At 40.3% G+C, this 19,539-nt stretch overlaps 1 protein-coding gene across 6 annotated transcripts in view; it reads right to left on the reverse strand.

The window, feature by feature from the left end:
- The window catches only part of dclk2a (doublecortin-like kinase 2a), a 43,981-nt gene that overhangs the window by 4,587 nt on the left and 19,855 nt on the right, over nt 1-19,539 (reverse strand). For 2 of the 6 annotated variants that reach the window (XR_002062438.2, XR_002062439.2), the window contains exons 3-17: nt 16,277-16,406; nt 14,233-14,331; nt 13,865-13,915; nt 10,557-10,636; nt 8,046-8,133; nt 7,691-7,796; nt 6,839-6,896; nt 6,330-6,449; nt 6,090-6,236; nt 5,867-6,000; nt 5,491-5,568; nt 4,671-4,767; nt 2,448-2,528; nt 2,243-2,356; nt 1,461-1,752 (exon numbers count right to left, since the gene is read on the reverse strand). Coding sequence is in view for 3 of the 6 variants with exons in the window: in XM_005469846.4 (XP_005469903.1) it covers nt 2,243-2,356; nt 2,448-2,528; nt 4,671-4,767; nt 5,491-5,568; nt 5,867-6,000; nt 6,090-6,236; nt 6,330-6,449; nt 6,839-6,896; nt 7,691-7,796; nt 8,046-8,133; nt 10,557-10,636; nt 13,865-13,915; nt 14,233-14,331; nt 16,277-16,406 (1,383 nt within the window). In the remaining 3 variants the exon portion in view is untranslated. The remainder of the gene's footprint in view (nt 1-1,460; nt 1,753-2,242; nt 2,357-2,447; nt 2,529-4,670; nt 4,768-5,490; nt 5,569-5,866; nt 6,001-6,089; nt 6,237-6,329; nt 6,450-6,838; nt 6,897-7,690; nt 7,797-8,045; nt 8,134-10,556; nt 10,637-13,864; nt 13,916-14,232; nt 14,332-16,276; nt 16,407-19,539) is intronic. The other 4 variants (XM_005469846.4, XM_013274127.3, XR_003220306.1 and 1 more) reach the window with 3 other exon arrangements.

Consider the following 19,539-nt stretch of genomic DNA (forward strand, 5'->3'; position numbering starts at 1 on the left):
AATGATGGATATAGTTTGCAGGTGAGTTTTGTTATTGTTTGTTTGGTTTTTTTAATGGCGGATACGGTGGATTATTTCAAAAAGACATCTGCTTGCATAAAACGCCCCTTACACATACAACGTGACGACGACTCCACACCGCTCTACAACTTTGGCTTAGTGTTGAACTTTGACCGTGGCGTGCTGTGACGTACGTTCCACATCGAAATAGGAAAAAGACTTGCAGGGAGCGGCGCATCTTGTATGACCCCAATTCCCCAAAAGTTGGGTTGGTATGTAAAACACAAATTATAATAGAATCATATAAATCTCATAAGAGAACAAAAAAAAAAATGATTAAACTGAGACACTTTGCTCGTTCCGTGAAAAATATTTGTCCATTTTGAATTTTATTCCAACGTGTCTGAAAACAGTTGAGATTGGAGTAACAAAAGGCTGGAGAAGTGCGTGCTACTAAACAGAAACAGGAACGTTTTAGAACTAATTAGGTTCATTTGCATGAGGTCAGTTATGTGACTGGGACCATGTGATTATGATATACACAACTGTATAACTAATGAAGACTTATTCAAGTGGGCCAAACGTATTCTACACTTGTGTTATTATAAACATGGATGCTGTAATTAGTTACCATGCTGAAACAAAATGTTAATATTCCTTTTTTCTTTTAAACAAATGCATTATTGTCCCTCTCTGAGGCAGCTTTGCTAAAAAGAAGTGCTCGTCCATCTAATAAGACATCACTGGGTGTTTTTAAAAAGCTCTCTGGTTGGATTTATAGACAACAAAGACATCACAGAACAATCTGGCCCCATTTCTTTAAAATGCGCAAATGGAGTCTTACATCCAAGCCATAAAGACACTTTGGATCCTTCTCTGCAACTACGACTTTGTGCCGGCACACTTCCAAAGCTTTTCCTCAAGGTGGCGCCAGACTATCAAAAATGGAAATGACTGCTAAGCAGCCAATCATTGATTTATTAGATCAGCAGTTACAGAAAGTTGACTTTAAGACAAATGTGATGACTGACATAATAAATACAGAGAAGGAGGCAAATTGCATTGCGCTGGCAGTGTAAACATGCTTTTAAAACCTCAGTGACAGTATGATTCAACACCCCCCAAAGAAAAACCAACATTTTCTTTTCAATCATATCACATAAAAGTTGTGACCAGCACAAAAGGTGAATGTGAATAAAAGGAGCAGAATGACACGTGTGCAAAGAGTCAGGGGGTTAAATCCAGGACAGTGTTAGTGAGTGCAGTCACTGCAGCTGGCAGCCCAAGAAGTGGAACAGGGGGCCGGAGAATGAAGCAGGAAGGAAGGGAAAGGGAGGGTGAGGAGGGAGACTGGGGGGTGGGGATGGGAGTTGTTGTAGATGGAGGAAGAGTGCGAGCGGAAGGGCGATAGTTGGAGAGGATGACGGGAGTTAAGAGGGGCGGTGGTAAGAAGTGTGTACCCAGCTCTCAGCTCCAGGCGTCCCCTGTGGTCCTGGGTCAGGTGTGAGGGAGGGGTGAGGATGAGGGTGGAGGAAGAGCGTGGAGAGGAGGAAGAGGAGGAGGAGGAGCCGAGGCCAGGGCCCGCAATTACACCTCAAACTGTCAAATGAGATTTACAACAGAATGAGGCTTGAAGAGGCGTGCCAAATCAAATTTCTAATCAAAGACAGCTTCTCCTTCCTCCACCCCCACCATCCTGCTTTCACTTTAGACAGACTGAAGAGACTGTGCTCAGCTGATGGGTGGTGTGACCTGATGAGGAGAGGAAGTCAAACTGTATAGCAGGAAATGATGTAAATGAGGCTTGAAAGAGACAAGATGAAGTGCTGCCCATACTACGGGAATAAATGGTGTTTTTCTGTCTCTGAAGTCTTAAGACTTATGGCTTCATCCGTGTCTTCCTGGATGAACACGAGATCAGAAATTCTTGGCCCAGTGGTCAACTAAACCCTAGGCTGAGATCAAGCCAATAAAAAGGAGCGCAATCTTGTGTATTTGGGTCAAACATTCACAATCACGCAATAAATGCTTGGAAAAGGGCCTGACATGTTCATCCCACTGCAGGCTCCGGGTCACTTACAACTAAACCCACACCAAGACATCAGTGTTGCAGATTTAGATTTAGGAGATTGTTGAAAGGTAATCTCATTACAGTTACAGGATTAAAAAAACAAAAAACAAAATGTTGTTTAAAAATATTACAGAAATAAGAAAGAAATCATGGCTCGTTCCAGGTGCTTACCATGATGACTGACACCCCGGCTGTGGTGGTGCTGTGCTTTGGCGCGGTGTTAAAGTGCGTCTTCAGTTTACCTGTCACCTCCATCTTCATGTTATTCTCCATGATTGCATCATCCTTGGCACACACAAACACACAATATTGAAATCCACACAGAAACAAATGACCACAGTCTCGGGCTGTGTTCATACAGATAGTGTTAGAGTACCGTGACCCATGGATGTGAGAGGACATCTTGTGCTGTGTATCGAGCCTCAGCGTTGACCTGCAGCATCTTTCCAATCAGCTCCTGCAACATTTCACAACACTAGATTAGTTCAGCATTAAAGATAAATTTCCTTTAGACTTAAAGTCTTTTCTGGGGGTTTTTGGCCACCGGGTGGCAGTGTAACAAGAAATAAGTGCCAAATTGACATGTGACCGATGAAGATGTTCTAGCAAACCCGTGGGCAGTGTTGCCAACTTAGCGACTTTTTTGCTATATTTAGCGAGTTTTCAGACCCCCTTAGCGACTTTATTTCTAAAAAGTGACTAGCGACAAATCTGGCGACTTTTTCTGGTGTTATTGGAGACTTATTTATGACGACTTTTTGATGTTAAAACACATATTGCTCTTCTCAACAAGCAGCGGGTGCTGCCGTGGGCACCTCGGCCATGCCAAAACGCTCACGGGTGGAGGATAGTCCTCCCCCAGCTGCTATCAGGGCAGGAGATGTTCACACCTATGCGTCCAAACTGCAAATGAAGCACGCATGAGTGAAGCTGCTGCTCCCACACTGACTGTAACACACTCAGTTCTTCTTTTACTGTTATGTTGTTTTGTGGATCACAAGGTTTAAAACTACTTATAAACACACACACACACACACAAAGTAACTCCACCAGAGTGCCTATTTCGGGTCACTTTTGCCGGTCCAAGCCCAGATAGAGGAGTAGGGTTGGAATTGTGACATTAAAAAAAACAATAATTGCTAAAAGAAATTTAATTTGTAGTTCTAAATAAACTCTAAATTCATTTAGGGCATTTTTTACTCACTTTATGTCTATTCCACAATGTTATTTTTATAACACTGTTATATAACAATTACATTAGCATAACCAATTATGCAAATTAGGCAATGACGTCATTTAGCGACTTCTAACGACTTTTAGGACAGCCAATAGCGATTTTCCTTACTGAGGAGTTGGCAACACTGCCCGCAGGCCAAAATCATCCATGTATAGTCGCATTTCAGTCCATCTGATAAATACCAATACACAGAATCAGGTAGGTGTATGCTTGAACTAATCAAGTGGGCTTTGAGTTAAAATGAAAATGAAAGTGTGGAAGAAGTATAAACTACAGCTCCTTGATGCTAGCTCAAAAAGTGAACCGATCTCCATAAACTCCTATGTCAAAATACGCAACTTTACAGCAAACAGAAACATGATCTACAGCATGTTGCAGAGAGCAGTTTTGGTCACTCTAGTTATTTTACCCCTTCATAGTAACTGTGCGTGATATAACTCACTGATTTAAACACTTTAAATCTTAAAATTAAGTGTTAGTAAGGGTTGGCAGCTGCCCCTAGATGACTGCTAGTTAGCTTCTTGCTAGTAGCCTTTTGAGTATTTTTCTGTCATTATTTGACAACTACTATTGCTTAGAGTGCTGGTAATTGTACTAAAATACTGTGCAAGAAGTAAATTACAGGATTTTATGTACTATTAGCATATATTTGTATCCGTCTCATGTATTTATACAATTTATGGATACACCATGCTAACCAAGCATGGTGAAAACTGACAGCTTTATGCTATTTGTTTCTGGAGCAGTTTATCTGTTTTAACTGCTTTACTGGGAGGAAAATAAATAAATAAATATTATCTCAAGAAAAAACTGGAAATGTATATATTCCTGTCAAAGCTGGTTTCTGGATTGCAATAAACTGTAAACATGTTTCTAAAAGAGCCGCTTTTTAAAATATAAATAATGACCATTTGTGCACATGTGCACTCACGAAGCCGCGTATGCATATATTGCTCCCAGAAAAATTAATTGTGCTCTCTTAGATCTACAGCTCCATTACGCCACGCTGCCTCATGGTGTGGCATCAATAACTGTGCTCATGTCTACAGCGACAAGGCCACTGTAACACAAGCGTGTTTAATTAGCAGTTAGGTCTTGCACGCTGAGTGCCGGCTGCCACCTTAATACTTGACATTAACTTAGAGAATTGAGGGGGTTTCTGCGTCCTTCAGCAGAAAGCAGCTATTATAGGAGTCTCTACTCTTGTATACTTGAACTAAAATAGCTGGAGGCTTGTTTCAGACTTCTTGCAGCCAATGCAGAGAGAAGGGTAAGGATTAAACAACAGACTGGGTAGCGTAACCCTCCAGAGTAATGTCATCTAATGAATAAATATGGATTGTGTAAATCAGTGGTCCTGACCTTAGCCGAGTCAGTGATGTTGTCCCAGTAAGGACTGGGAAAGTCCAGTCGCCCTCGAAGGATTTGGTCAAACAGGTCCTCTTGCTGGTTATTCTCACTATATTCAAGGAGAAACACACACTCAGAAACACAACTCTGAATTTATAATGGATTACTCAGCAAACGCGACATACATCTAAACTGTGAAAAAAACCATCTGTATTGTACTTTGCATAATAAAATCCTTTCAGTTTGAGTTTCAATTTGTGGCTACGGCCATAAACATTAAGTGCTAGACATGACATACGGGTCACATTAACGTAAATCAAATTACACAATCCTTAACACAGTGACTAATATCAGCGACAGCGCACAGATGTAGCAAACTGACAGTGATGAAAGTCAAACTGACAACGTGGCTGAATTTCTGCTGAGAATTTAGAAAAGATTGAATTTTTTGCTCAAAGTCATAGACTGTATATTAATGATCGGCATAGCCTTCAGGACTGCAAAGTTAAGCTGCACTCTTTTTAATGGCCAGCAGGGGGTGACTCCTGTGGGTGGAAAAACAAGGAGATAGAAAAATCTGACGTCTGCCCTGATTATGAAAAGTATAAAAAGTAAATACAAAGTAAAGCATGTTTTAGGGCACGGCTAGCTTGTCATTGATATATTGACACCAAATGAACTTGAACAGCATCCTCGCTCATTAAATCTAGGCAAAAAAGTATGGTAGCAATATGGCATCACCTGTTATCCACCTGTTATATAATATCTACGTTTAAAACTGAAAACCACGTCCCTCTGCATGTTTGTTTACTGAACTATGTGAACTGTGTACCTTCTAAAAGGAGGGAATCCACACAGGAGGATGTAGGTGATGACACCTGCAGCCCAGATATCCACCTTCAGGCCGTAACTGTGAAATGAGGGTAAGAACAGAGCCAGAAAAAGACTAAATCATTTAAAGCAAATTTTTCTGGACATAAAAATACAGAAAAAACATTTTGACATTTGACAAATGAAAGTTTCTAATCTGCTGTAACGATACAACAGTACATATTACCACATAAACGGGCCTGCTGCCACGTACTGTATGCGTAGCTTGTCTTGCTGTATTGTACACTGCTATAAAATACTGTTTTCTTTTTAATCTCCAGTCAGCTGATTACAACAGCACAATACTAAAGCATATTACGTCAAAGCGTCCAGCTTACCCTGACTCAGCGATGATTTCTGGAGCCACATATGTAGGAGTGCCACATACAGTATACAAGGGGCCCTCGACTACTGTAGCTAGGCCGAAGTCTCCAAGTTTCAGTGATTTGGTGCCATCTGGGTACTCGAAAACCTAGAATGAAATACTCATTTAAAGCCCACAGAGGATCTGGATTTGTTGTAAGACCCACCCCAAAATACAGCATGTTTGTAAATGCATACCAGTAGATTCTCTGGTTTAATGTCTCTGTGGACGATGTTCAAGCTGTGTAGGTACTTCAGCGCTCCGGCGAGGTTGTACACCATGATACTGGCGTCTCTCTCTGTGTATTTGGCCGAGGAGGTGATGGCGTCAAATAAATCGCCTCCCTGCGAAAATATGAAAACCGTGTTTTACACAGCAAAACCAGAAACGACCCCTCCCCCCTCAGCCACCCGCTCCTCCCTCAGCCTCTACTGCACCTTCACCAGCTCCATAACCAGGTATAGTTCAGAGGGAGTGTCCACCTCCTCGATCAACATGATGATGTTGGGATGTTTCACCTTCCGGAGCACAGCGACTTCATTCTCTATGAGGTGCTCCTAGGAAACACACACACACACACACACACACACACACACACACACACACACACACACACACACACACACACACACACACACACACACACTCAGAGCTGGCAATCGCTCCAGTGTCTACGCTCAGTTGTTGTGCTAATAATAAAAATTCTGAGTTGTGTGTCAAACGTGAGCGAATCCTGGTGTGTCATTGTGTAAGTGCGTGAAAGTATGAGGGAAATGCGAAGAAGGGTGTGAATAAACAATATCACTTAATCGAGCTTTGAGCATCAGAGGCACACAGGTGTGACCATGCTGTGCACCAACATATGATCCCTGCTTACGTCTGACTGAAAGTGACACATGCAAAGGGAGGAATAAAGGGAGGAGGCAGAGAGGAACAGAAGTGGAACCTTTCCGCTGCACTTTGTCTTGTCGATAATCTTCAGGGCAAACTCTTTCCCCGTGGACCTGAACAGAAACAGTGCAATTAGGGGATAACACTGAACACAGCAGTGAAGCTACAGCAGTGTCTGTAATTTAAATGGAGTGCTCGCCGGAGACGCTCGGTTATGGTTTTGCAGGAGCGCTGCGTCACATCGTTACAGGGGAGGAATTCTAGCTGTAGCAAATAAACTTTGTTATGCAGAGTGTGAGCTGTGAAACCGTGCAGGCACAGCCCGGCTTAACGACATCGGCCAAATAATTGTGCTTCCCTGGCTTTTGCTAATGAGATCACACCCAACATGAGTGTAGCCAGAGCCAACAGTGAATGTCTTTGGGGTCATTTGGTAGATCTATTGTCTCAGTTTGCAAATAAGTCTTTTTTGTGTGTGTGCGATTCCAAAAAAGTAGCTGTGCAAATGTTTATTCAATGACATATACACTGCATTTTGGTAAGAAATTGAGAATCTAAACTGTTTGTTTACAGTGTGTTCCCATAAGTCCTTTCTAGGAAGGTGCAAGACATCATCTTCCACACACACACACACACTCAACAGGCCTCTCTTTGTCACCTCCACCTCCCTGTCTGTGTGTTGACTGAGATTAAAAAGGCTAATGAAGTGAAATCACTCCTGGGTTTAATCCATGAGATATTTCTGTCTGCACAACGCCTGTCATCAGGACTCAAACGGCCTGACTGGGCAGCGACCACAATGCGACACATACTTCAATAAGCTGCACACGGGGAGGAGGGACACTGCTGTGCGTTCACTGCAGATTACTGCCAACATTTCCAGTCTGATCGAACGGCTTTCACTTACCTCTCCACACAATCTTTGACCACAGCAAAGTTGCCATCTCCGATGACTTTGCCAATCCTGTATTTTTCACAGATGCTTGAGGCATGCGAGTGCTGGTTCCCATTAACTGCCGAGGAGAGACAAAGGTTATAAACAAGCAAGTCTTAAAGTTACACAACACTAAGCTGAAATCTAGCAGCATAGCCAGGCTGTCTTTGCCTTAGCTGGCTTGAAAAAAAAGTAAAATCCAAGTCAAAGGTAACAGATATCATGCTGGTGGTTATCAGTTTTCTTTATTAAGCCCAGACTTTCTGTTTCAGGCTTTGTGTACTCACAAAAACTCTGAACCCTCTGTGTAAAATTACTCTGATCATACCTTCTGGACTCAGCTGATTGGTTTGCTCCTGATGATTGTTCAACGAGCCATTTATATTTGGGGAAGAGTGGTGATGTGACGGAGGGATCTGTGCAACAACAAACAACAACAGAGATAAGAGCTCGGCCTCATCAATACTCAAACTGGCAGCAAAATAACTAACAGTGTCGACAAAACACAATGATCGCCATTAAAACGCTGCTGATCTATTACTGGCTTGTTAGTGACTTTGATTACAATAGAAGGAGACACATTCATTTTCATATTCTTTCAGATGTAGACGATTTCAGATGTCTGAGTTTGACCACTTAAATGAATCATTCATTTGTTAAGAGTGTCATTTCAGCAGCTTATGTCTACATTTCTGAAATGTCAGCAATGAACGCATGCCACCAGCACTAAAGATCAGAAAAAGTTCACTCCCCATCATGCACAGCAGTGCTTACAAACCGCACTGAGCCATAATGTGCATTACCTTACAGTGAGGATCTATTTTTAGGTAGCCCTCTGAAGCAAAGTTGAAGGTGGGACAGCTTCAAGGTCCCTTTTATAGGTAGATACATAAAAAAGCTTTTTACTTTGATAAATGACTTTATCTGACTGTCTTAGTGGTGCCAAACTAATGTGGATGGATAACTCTGGGCTCACAGAGGAACTGCGCAAAGGTGGAGGAGGTTAGCCAGCTGGCTGGATCATTATGAAATGACAGTCTGGGACTAACACAGAGCTTACAGGAGAATCCATCAATAAAGCAGATTATTATCTTAAAATCTAGTGAAAACACATCAGGGAGCTACGACTTAGCCTGCGAGTCATACAACATGACTGACAGTCAGTGGCTTGATAAATTCATTTGACGCTGATTTATTCTATTTCAGGGTATGTAGGTTGTGCATCCTTGCCTTATCCCTATCTTTGCAATAACACCACTAGCAGCACTAATTTGGATTTAAAATCTCAGAGGAGACAGAGCTACACTGAAATCAGTGTTTTCAAGCTAATCCACTGGTTAACGGGTACCAGTGAGCCAGAAAAATGCAGGAAAGAAGGCTATATGTTAGCAAATGCAGCTGGAATATAGAGATTTAAAACATTTTTAGGTAAAATTTAAATAAAAGCAGAATGCAATGATTTTAAAATCCCATAAACTGATATCGTATTCTCAATATAACGAAGAAAGCAAAAAAACGAAGACTTTTTGCTATTTCATGAAAAATCGTGACTCATTTTGAATTTGATGGCATCAACATGTCTGATGTTGCAGCTTAAATGTAAAGTTTGATCAGAGGTGACAAAAGGCTGGAAGCAACATTTTGTAACTAATTAGGTTAACTGGTACAGGTACTGTAAGTCACATGACTGGTAATGAAAAAAGCATCTGAGAAACTGTTCAAAGTGCCATCCACAAACACAAGTTAAAGCTCTATCATGCAAAGGAGACACCATATTTGAATATGATTCAGAAACACTGCTGTCTTCTCTGGGCTAAAGTTGATTTAAAATGGACTGGGGCCACCTGGAAAACTGTTCTGGGGTCAGGTGAATCTAAATCTGAAGTTCATTTTGGAAAACATGAACACTTTGTCCTCTGGACTAAAGAGGACAGGGGCCAAACAGTTTTTTATCAGTGCTCAATTCAAAAGTCTTCATTTGTTGCTTTAGTGCCTATGGAATTAACAGCTTGTTAAGTTGTTATGTTTCCATCCAATGTCTTTTTCAGGGAAGGGCTTAAAAATTTCAGCAAGAAAATGTCATCTATTTCAACAAGATGGCTTCATAATAGAAGAGCCCAGGTTTGAACTGGCCTGTGCAGTCCAGACCTTTCATGAATTCAAAATTAGTGCATCATGAAATGAAAAAAATAAAACAAAGACAACCGGGACTGTCAAGCAGCTACAATCCTGTAAGTAAACGTTCCTCTCCTAAAAGTCCAGCAGCTGGTCTCCTCAGATCCCAGATGTTTACAGCTGCTGTTAGAAGAAGACGGCTTATCCCAACTTTTTTTTAAGATTTAAAGTGATCTCATTTTTTATTATTATAATGATAATACGGGTTTATGAGGTTTGTGTTTTAGCATTATTTACATTTTGCAAGGCAACACCAACTTTTTGAGTTAGTGCTGTAAAAATATATAAAATTATATACTGGATGTAAATATTTCTTTACCTTTAAAGCAGTTTTTGTGCTTATCTGTATCTTATCTACACAGTTTTACTAAAGGCGCTTGTTTGGTCCCAAATAAGACAAAGTGAAGGAGTCGGTGTCAACACAAATGTGACACGAGCCCTGAAATTCTGCAGCATTATAAACTAAACTTTAACAAAGTCTGTCAGTGTTAAGGAAATTCTTTTGCAGTATTGTGTGTGTCTCGACTGACTGTCAGTGTGAGCCCATGCATATATATACAGTACACTGTATAAAGAGAATCGCTGAGATTTGGTGGGTTCCGGTGCAGCAGCAAGCTGTGGGTGTCTTTTTACTGTATAAAATGCATTGGATACACAGTCTTACCTTAAAACTGGGGGTGGTTCGAGGGCTGGTAGGGGATGGAGTAGAGGACTTGGTGGACTTGTGGGTTGAAATACCATTTACTGTGCAGAGAGAAGAAAAACAGGGCAAGAGTCAGTGGGATTATGAGTTCATCATTCAGAGCGTAGTAGTTGTAGTTTAGGAGTAATGCACAGCTTTGAGGAGAATCCATCAATAAGTCAGGCAGAGACTTAATAAACATGTTTGCAGCAATATATACTTTTGAGATGTGTTAAAACTGCCAGTGATACCAGTGCTCAAAGATAACCCGTGGTTATCCAATGCAAACTGTATAACACTAGCATACTATGCACTGTAGTAAAGTGAATCATCAAACGGCCCTCCCTGTGACTCACTCACAAATTCGCAAATTCTTTTTTAGCAGGTTGCAGATTCTCCCCATGAGGGGGAGGTGTGTGGTCATTTTGAGACTCCTCTACACTTTTAGCACCTACAAAAATAACATTATTCTTTCACTCAAACCTCTACATGAGGACAAATCAAACAAAAATAAGTGAAAGCACTCTCACTACAGGTAACAAGGCTGAATGATTGCAGAATTGCAGATTACGGTCTAGGCTGATGCCTCTATTTCTGTTCGGTTTATGTAGACACAATACATTAAAAAAATGTATTGATTGATCATAAAAGTCAGATTTTTATAAATTTGCCTGAAAATTATCATTAGATTTCACACGTTCGCATGAACCTTATCACTCTTTAAAACAAGAGCACATAGCAGGGACGAAATCCTCTATTGTTTGAGTGATTCATTCTCTCAAGAACAGTCTATTTCTGCTTCGCTCTCTATCGGCTGCTGGCACAAATACAGAGCCATAATGCGTCAAACTTTAACTCTCAGTCATTCATCTGCATAAACCCAGCCGAGCTGAGGAAAATCATTTCACACTGCCTACAGGCTGCATCTTTGCACTCGCATTTCAGAGTTTAACTTTTTAATTTAATTATAAACTCAAAGTGTTTCTTCCTAAAGGTACTTCAAAATCAGTGCCTAAGAAGGCAGTTTACACAACATGACATTAGCCTGTAGATTACAACATTGTTTAAGTTATTTTCTCAACATCTCATCTGCTATGGATCAAGAGGCATGTGATGCACAGTGAGCAGCTATGCAGTGAGATTATAATTGAATTATCATAGATGAGAACTGTTGCCTTTCTGATGCATTCTTCAGTTGTTCATTTCCAGCAGTCAAGAGATGCAAAATAATGCCCAACAGGTCCTGTTTCTGTGCTAATGTGCTACTCATGTTTAGCCTTCTGAGCAGACACGGTGTTATCAGTTCATGGCTTTAAATCACTCTGCAGCAGCTGGCTCTCTAACAGATAGTTGTGTACAGTTCATAGCATCTCATTAGCATCAGAAGAGCAAGGGAGAGAAAGAGGGTCAAAGTACGGAAAAGTGTCTTGTTTAAATAAACTGATCTGAGATCTGAGGAGCTACAGAGGAAGCAGCTAACAGTGCTAAAAATGGAAAGAAACACAAACCAGTGTTCTTATTTTTGGCTCTGATTTTCATTTAACACTAGAGGACCAATTAGTGGAAGATTGAATGTTAAGAAAACTTTGCTTTATTTCATAGACTTGGTTTTAGTAAGCTAAAGTAGCTAATAGTAGCTAAAACAGTCAAGTCTGTTATGTTTAGAAAATGTTGTTTTTGCTTCCTAGTTTGAATTTTCAGTTTGATTTTTTCCCAACATAATTGCAGTCTTTGTATTTGGTTGTAAATGTGTTGTCATATTAGATTTGGCTCCCCATTCATATGCCATGGTTAGCATGCTAATGATTAGTTTATCATTAACCATCATTCACAGGTAAAATTAAAACATATTTGAATGTCAAGTATGGGGTGATGCTAAGACTAGACAATTTGAAGAATAGAGTAAAGGTGAAGCTTTAAATCAGTAATTATTCAGATTATGTAATTCAGAATTATACAGGGTGCCACGCCTGACAGCTAAGAACAGGAAGGTGAGGCTACAATTCTCTCCGGCTCACCAAAATTGGACAATAAAAGGTTGGAAAAACGTTGCCTAGTCTGATGAATCTTGATTTCCGCTGTAACATTTGGATGCAGTGATGGATCCTGACCTGTATAAACCGATTGCGCTGGTGGTGGTGTGTAATAGTGTGGGGGATATTTTCTTGGCACACCTTGGGTCTCTTAGAACCAGCTGAGGATTGTTTAAATGCCACAGCATACCTGAGTATTGTTGCTGATCATGTCCACCCCTTTATCACCACAATGTACTCCTGTTTCGAGTATACTGATTCTAGCAGGATAACGCACCATGTCTCAACGCTCAAATCATCTCAATCTGTTTTCTTGAACACGACAATGAAGTCACTGTAGTCACATGGCCTCCACAGTCTCAATTCAATACAGCATCTTTGGAATGCGGTGGAACGAGAGATTGGCATCATGTAGGTACAGCCAACAAATGTGTAGCAACCATGTGATGCTATCATGTCAATCTGGAGCAAAATCTCTGGGGAATGTTTCCAGCAACTTATTGAAACTATGCCACAAAGAATTAAGGCAGCTCTGAAGTCAATAGGGTACTAGCAAAGTGTAACTAATGATGTGGCTGGTGAGTGAGTTATTAAATCCAGAAAGAGCGGGAAACCCCAGAGCTACAGGTCAGCTGAACACAGCTTGTCCGCAAAGAAAACAAACCTACCTGAGGTCTCAGTAAAAATCTGCAGATTGTTGTATTTTGCTGTTTTTTAATCCATTTATTTTTACGTAATTGATATGCTTCCTACAGTACCACAGCAGATCTTGGGGTTTATTCACCTACCAAAAAAACACTTTAGTCCTTAGTTACAGTCAGGGTTTTTTTAATATTTGTTTGTTTTTTTTGTTTTTTTTCAAAATCAAACCAAAGAAATCTTGATGCTAACAGAGTAATAAAACATGAAGAGGTTTTGAGCAGCAACAGTGGCAGGTTCATGAGACGTCACTGAGGATAATCCTGGATCATTTATGGGGGATTCAAGGTTAGTTTTCTCTAATAAATTTCAACTCAGCAGGCAGATTCTACATCAGGTGTTTTACTCTTTGACATATCATTTAAGGGCTCCAAATGGTTATCAAAATGGTTTAAAAGTTAAATATTATTGTACAAATATGAAGATCACCCCTGAAAACATTGGGACAGCAGATTTGAGGTCACTGCAAGTTATATAAAATGTCAAACTAACAAAAAACATTTTATAACCATAGACGTGAGCACAACAGATTTCACAGCACAACATGTTAAGCCTCACCTGGGGACTTGACTGGGGACTGTGTGGTGGAGAAGTGGGCAGGTCGCCTTGCTACATAACAGAAAAAAATACAATGCAGAGCATTCAGCTTAATGTAACATCTCTCAACACAGCACACAAACTGCTCACAAACTATGGACAGTTTACATTTAAGCTGCTAAATAATCATTACCCAACCTGCCAATCTTAAATCCACTTACAGTCTTATGTTGGCTTTAGTCAAATCGGGTTTTTTTTCATACATACTATATGCTGTAATAACTTGCAAGAACTGACTTTGCCTGGAATGCAGACGTATGAGGTGGGAATCGTCACACATTTTTATAGACTATTATTTTTAAAATGATTGTGCAACACGTGCCTCCTACCTGCACCGGGGGACTTGCTGCGCCGTGAAACTCCAGGGCTTTTAGCCGTCCGGTTTGGAGTAGCAGAGCGGCTGTATGACGACTTTAGCACTCTGCATTCTGGGAAAACAACGCAGTTAAAGTCACCACAGCATTCATATCGCTAATGTGTTTCTTTAGAAAATGCACTACAATTACAATTAAAAAAAATTTTACTGTGTGGGACTTGACTGACTTTCAGCTTCTTACATTAATGCTTTGGATTTTGTCACCTAGAATACTACCAAGAGTCTGTGAACAGGACAGAACTTGTTTGTTCATGAAAAACTGCACAGGTTTACAGATTTGTGCATATCAGTATGTATACACACACGCCTTTCATAACTGACTGCAGTAATAGGTAATCATTTTGTACACTATTTCTACTGCAGTCCAACACATACATTCAAACCATCAGAGTGCTGTGTGACCCATAATGTATATCAGCAGATACAGAACCTGGATGAATAAAGCAGTTCTAGCTATGAAATAAAATATTAAACAAAATCTTTTTCCAGGACCAACAAATATAGTTTCCAAACTGATTTGTGCTTCATGACTTAAAAGCTAACCTGCTTACATCTGATTACCCACTTTCCTCTTCTCAGTCATAGGGTGTGTCCTGGACCTATCTTCTGTACTCTCAGCAGAGTGCAGTGTGGCTTTTTATGTACCTTCAAAGACCTAATTCTTACAAGTGGAGCACAGCAGTCTAAGTGGGACAAAAGCTCTGAACTATAACTGCATACAGGCAAACCACCATCAGTTAACGTGTAGTGTGTCAGGATATGCCTCCCTGTTGTTAAGCCAACCTGACCAAACAACACAAATATCAAACAGGATGTCAGTATTTTGGACTGCAACTAAATTAAACTTCCTCTTCTTCCCATGAGGTTGTTCAGTCTTGGCTGAAGTTCTGTGCAGCTATGACAGTGAATGCATAAGCTGATTATACAGGTCATATCCTGTAAGTGTCCTCTAAAGCTTTCTGCATAATAAAATACAGAAGTATGCAATACGTGCATAGTTATGTACAACACATACAGTACAGAACATTAAAGTGGGATTTTTACAAACAGATGGACTTGACATACCATTCAAAAGTTAAAATAAAATAAAATAAAAAACAAGAATGCAACCTGTGTTTAAAATATGCAACACCATTTTCAATTTATCATATAGCTACAAACCCAGTTCGACAAAAGCTGGGATGCTGTATAACATGTAAATTAAAAAAAACAGGACGTGATGATTTGTAAATCGCTGAACCCCATATTTTATTCATAACAGAACATAGAAAACATATCAAATATTTAAAGTAAGAAATTTCACATTTTCATGAAAAAATGCTCTGGATGCTGGAGAAGTAAAAAGTGAAAGAGCAGCCAAAGCTCATTTAAAATGGACTTGGACAAAGTGGAAAACTTTTCAGCAGTGCAATGAATTGAAATGTGAAATTCTTTTTGAAAACATGGATGTTGCATCCTCTGGATTAAAGGCGAACGAAATCATCGGGCTTGTTATCAGGACTCAGTTCAAAAGCTTGACTACTGGCCTATGGAGTTAGTATCTTGAACATGTTAAAAGTCATATACAGGTTTTAGATGAACAAACACTCCCATCCAGGTGATGTCTTTTTCACAGATGGCCTTGCATAGTTAAGCAAGATAATGCTAAAACGCATGCTAATTTAATTACAACAGCATAGCTTCATAGTAGAAGAGTCCGGGTGCTGAATCAGCCTCCCTGCAGTCCAGATCAATCCTCAGCTGAAAACATTTGACAATTCGTTTCTTAAAATAATACATTTTCTCATTTGATATGTTTTCCATGTTCAAAATTCCAATCAAGAATAAATCAGATATGGCATTGCATGGGAAAACACACAGCATATCTTGATGTCAACTTTTCAAAAGGAAGGAGTGTTTCATGCAGCTGCAGGAGAACAAATAATGGGTTATGAATGCCATGCTAATATAGAGACACACACAGAGACATATGTTTGGTTAGTGTTAGTCAGGCCTACCGGTTGTAAAGGCTGTGGAAGCCTTACCACTGTGATCCAGCACAAAGTCGTCTTGGGCATAGCGAAACTTCTCTGGTCCGCACGCTATGAAGACATCATCATCCCCGAAGAAGTCCTGCAGGCAGGTGATCTGGAGACAGAAGAGTAAATATTAAGGAGTGATGAAAAATGCGGATATCACATTCATCAGGTCTAAATCCTCATTGAAGTATTCATTTCCACACATGAAATAATTAAACACACACCATTTAATCTGCTTTAGCCTGTGCCACTGCAAGCCACTATGCAACCCACCTTTTTTCACACTATGCCTGAGTATTAAATACCTTTTCTGTTCTGTAAGGGTCTTGCTGCCACTTTCCAGATATACACAACTACAGGCCAATTATAAATGGCAGATGGAAATAACAGCGTTCTTTTGAATGCAGTGACCCTGACTGAACAATGCTTGTGGTCTTGCATCAACTGAACTCATCCAAATCTAGAAGAAGTTAAGAACTGTACCGAGTAATGATTTATTACATTTATTACAGTAAAAGATACAAGATGCCTTTTAAGACAAGCTGGATTTCACAATTCATCCTGCCAAATGTGCCATTTCCAGAAACTTCATTAACTCTAAGTTTAGAAGTAATTGTACAAACCAGAACAGGTTTTAGCCACACGTTTAACTGCAGTGCTTTTAGATGTACACACTGTGCAATCAGCTAAATAAAACAGGCCAATTAAAATCACGATGCTTACAGTATGGTAAATTTGTGACTGTGCAACTGCATGTGTCACAAATACACTGAGCGTGACAGCACGGCAAGGTCAAAACCTCTGCTGACACCCAGAATACTGCAGAGTTAATGCAGAGTCTTGAGAGGGAAGCAGTACAGTTCGAGGTTGTGCCGCAGGGTAATTTCTCTTCCTTCTTCTATTCTGTCTCACACCGTGGTCGTCATTTTCTCTGCAGCTCAGAGCACTTTTTGTTTTACACCCACCACCACCCACCCCTGGAGACGGAAACAGAAGCTACTTTTAAGCTACACTGAGTCGTGCCCATACACACACACACACACACACACAATCCCTCTGTTGCTGTAGGTGGACAAGTAGGAAGATAAAGGAGCAAAATATCCGTTCATTATCCCTCCCACCACTGCATGCATGTGTGCCCACTCGCTGGCAGTCATATGAGTTGTGTCCACACACACACAGACACACACTTTTGCAAATAAGAGGTGGGGTACTGCATGGCTAAAGATTGTGGGCAGATGGATCCTCTAGAGGAGATTAGGGGTTGACACAGCAGGGAAAGTGTATTTGTGTGTGTGATGGCCGACAGAGGAACAGGTGGTCCAGAAAAGCAGAACGGCCACTGAAGAGGGTTAAAAAAATTAAAAAACAGAGATGGAAGCTGACATAAAATAAGTCAGAAGTGGAGGAGAAGTAAAAACTTACAATGATGAAAAGTGTCATGTTTGACATAAATTCATTCACCTCAGTTACTCGTGTATTAGCAATAAGTGAGACGCACAAGGTGTCTGCAATCAGACAGTCTGAGTTCAGAATGAAAAATTCAGTATCCATGACTTTCTTATAGTGAATGCAATTTCTTTTAACCTTTTATGACAACTAACGACTTCTTTTACTGGCAAAACTGAGGAGCAGTGCTGCTGTGGGGAAAATGTCTGCATAATTCGTGTCCATGCTTAACTGTGACAGATTACTGAAGATTTGACATAGCTGAAGTGAATGTCATTCTTTAGACAGGCTCTCACTCAGGAATTTGGCAGCTGATCCTCACACTGTACAGTATAAGCACAGGTGTTAGCACCCGCCCCCAGGGAGCGTCCGATGCATGTCAAAAATGGACTGTGGTGGACTCCGAACTCTCACGCTTCTGCTGCATGCGGATATTGGGTAACATTTCCACTTGACCTCTGACCTTGATCCTTATGGCTTACTGTTTCCTTATTTTGAGCGTTATGAGCGATGACACTTTGCTGCATTTTTGCTGTGTCATTTGTTTAAGGACAACGTGAGACAGCAAAGCACAGACTGCTGAGGTGGGCAGTGAGCACCGTCCTCTGGCAGGGGAGCCACAAACTGGGATGACATCAGCAGCGAGAGGGCTTTAGTGGCAGCTTATAACAACAGTTTGACATTTTGTGAAACGCTGTGGTGGAGACTTAGTTCATGTGAATTTTCTCACCATATTCAAACCTGTTGCACAGTCCTGTACCATGCCTTTAACCTGAGGGCATTCAGCTTAAAATGACCTTGCAAGAATTGTTCTACCTCACAAATTCACGTGTTATATCATAAGCAAACAAGATACACATGTCAGTGCCCTTGGAAGCCTGTGATATTATTTAAATATTGTCTTAGAGTTTAACTTTTAAACTGACTCATTAAAGTGGCTGGAGTGATATTTATTAATATAAACATCTTGCATCAAGCTAATATAATAAAACACAAGGCTAGCTTTTGTATTATGTTATAATAAAATTGTGATTTTCATTTACTATGTAGCACAGCTGTGTGACTGCAGCACGTCGGATGTAAAATAGCTGCCTCGCTCTCTCATTTAAATGTCATGCATGCAAATAATAAGCACATTTCACAAATATAAAACTACAGCCTCACATTACATGATTCCCTTTTTTCACTTCTGCAAAGAGAGTGGATGATAAATTACATCACAATAACCTAAAAATTTCAATCTAAAATTGAAATCTGTGCCTTAATGCCCCAAGACCTACTTGTCCCATGTGCCCTCTGAGGCAGTGGGCTTATTTATGAAGAAGGCAGACTGGAATATTATACATCACTGTTGAAAAGGCTCGTGGCTGCACACTCATTTGCTTTCACCCCTACGCACACCTCTCTCTGCAAGGCCAGCACTGCTGGGGCCTATGATAAAGTACTTTTCAGCTGCCCTGTGACGCCCGGGGGGAATGCAAGGGAATTGAGACAAATTGTGGCTGTATGGATAAATTTTAAACAGGCATAAAAAGAAGAGGTCAAGTGGTTAAGAACTTAAGTTAAAGAGCAAAGTCTATGAACGGAGGTTGTGTTCTGGTTTTGTTTTGATTTTCTTTTTTAACTTGAAAGCAGTTTAGAAATGCACAGTTTGCAATTTATTAAAACGTGACTGACTGTATATTAAATAAAAGACCATGAAAAGTCTATTAAAGAAAAGTTTTTTAATATTTTGGTTGTTTTTTTTTAATACAGCATAAGGTGAAGAATGGGGCAAGACAGGGGGAACAAGG

Source organism: Oreochromis niloticus, linkage group LG6 (assembly GCF_001858045.2).
Source record: "Oreochromis niloticus isolate F11D_XX linkage group LG6, O_niloticus_UMD_NMBU, whole genome shotgun sequence".
Lineage (NCBI taxonomy): Eukaryota > Metazoa > Chordata > Actinopteri > Cichliformes > Cichlidae > Oreochromis > Oreochromis niloticus.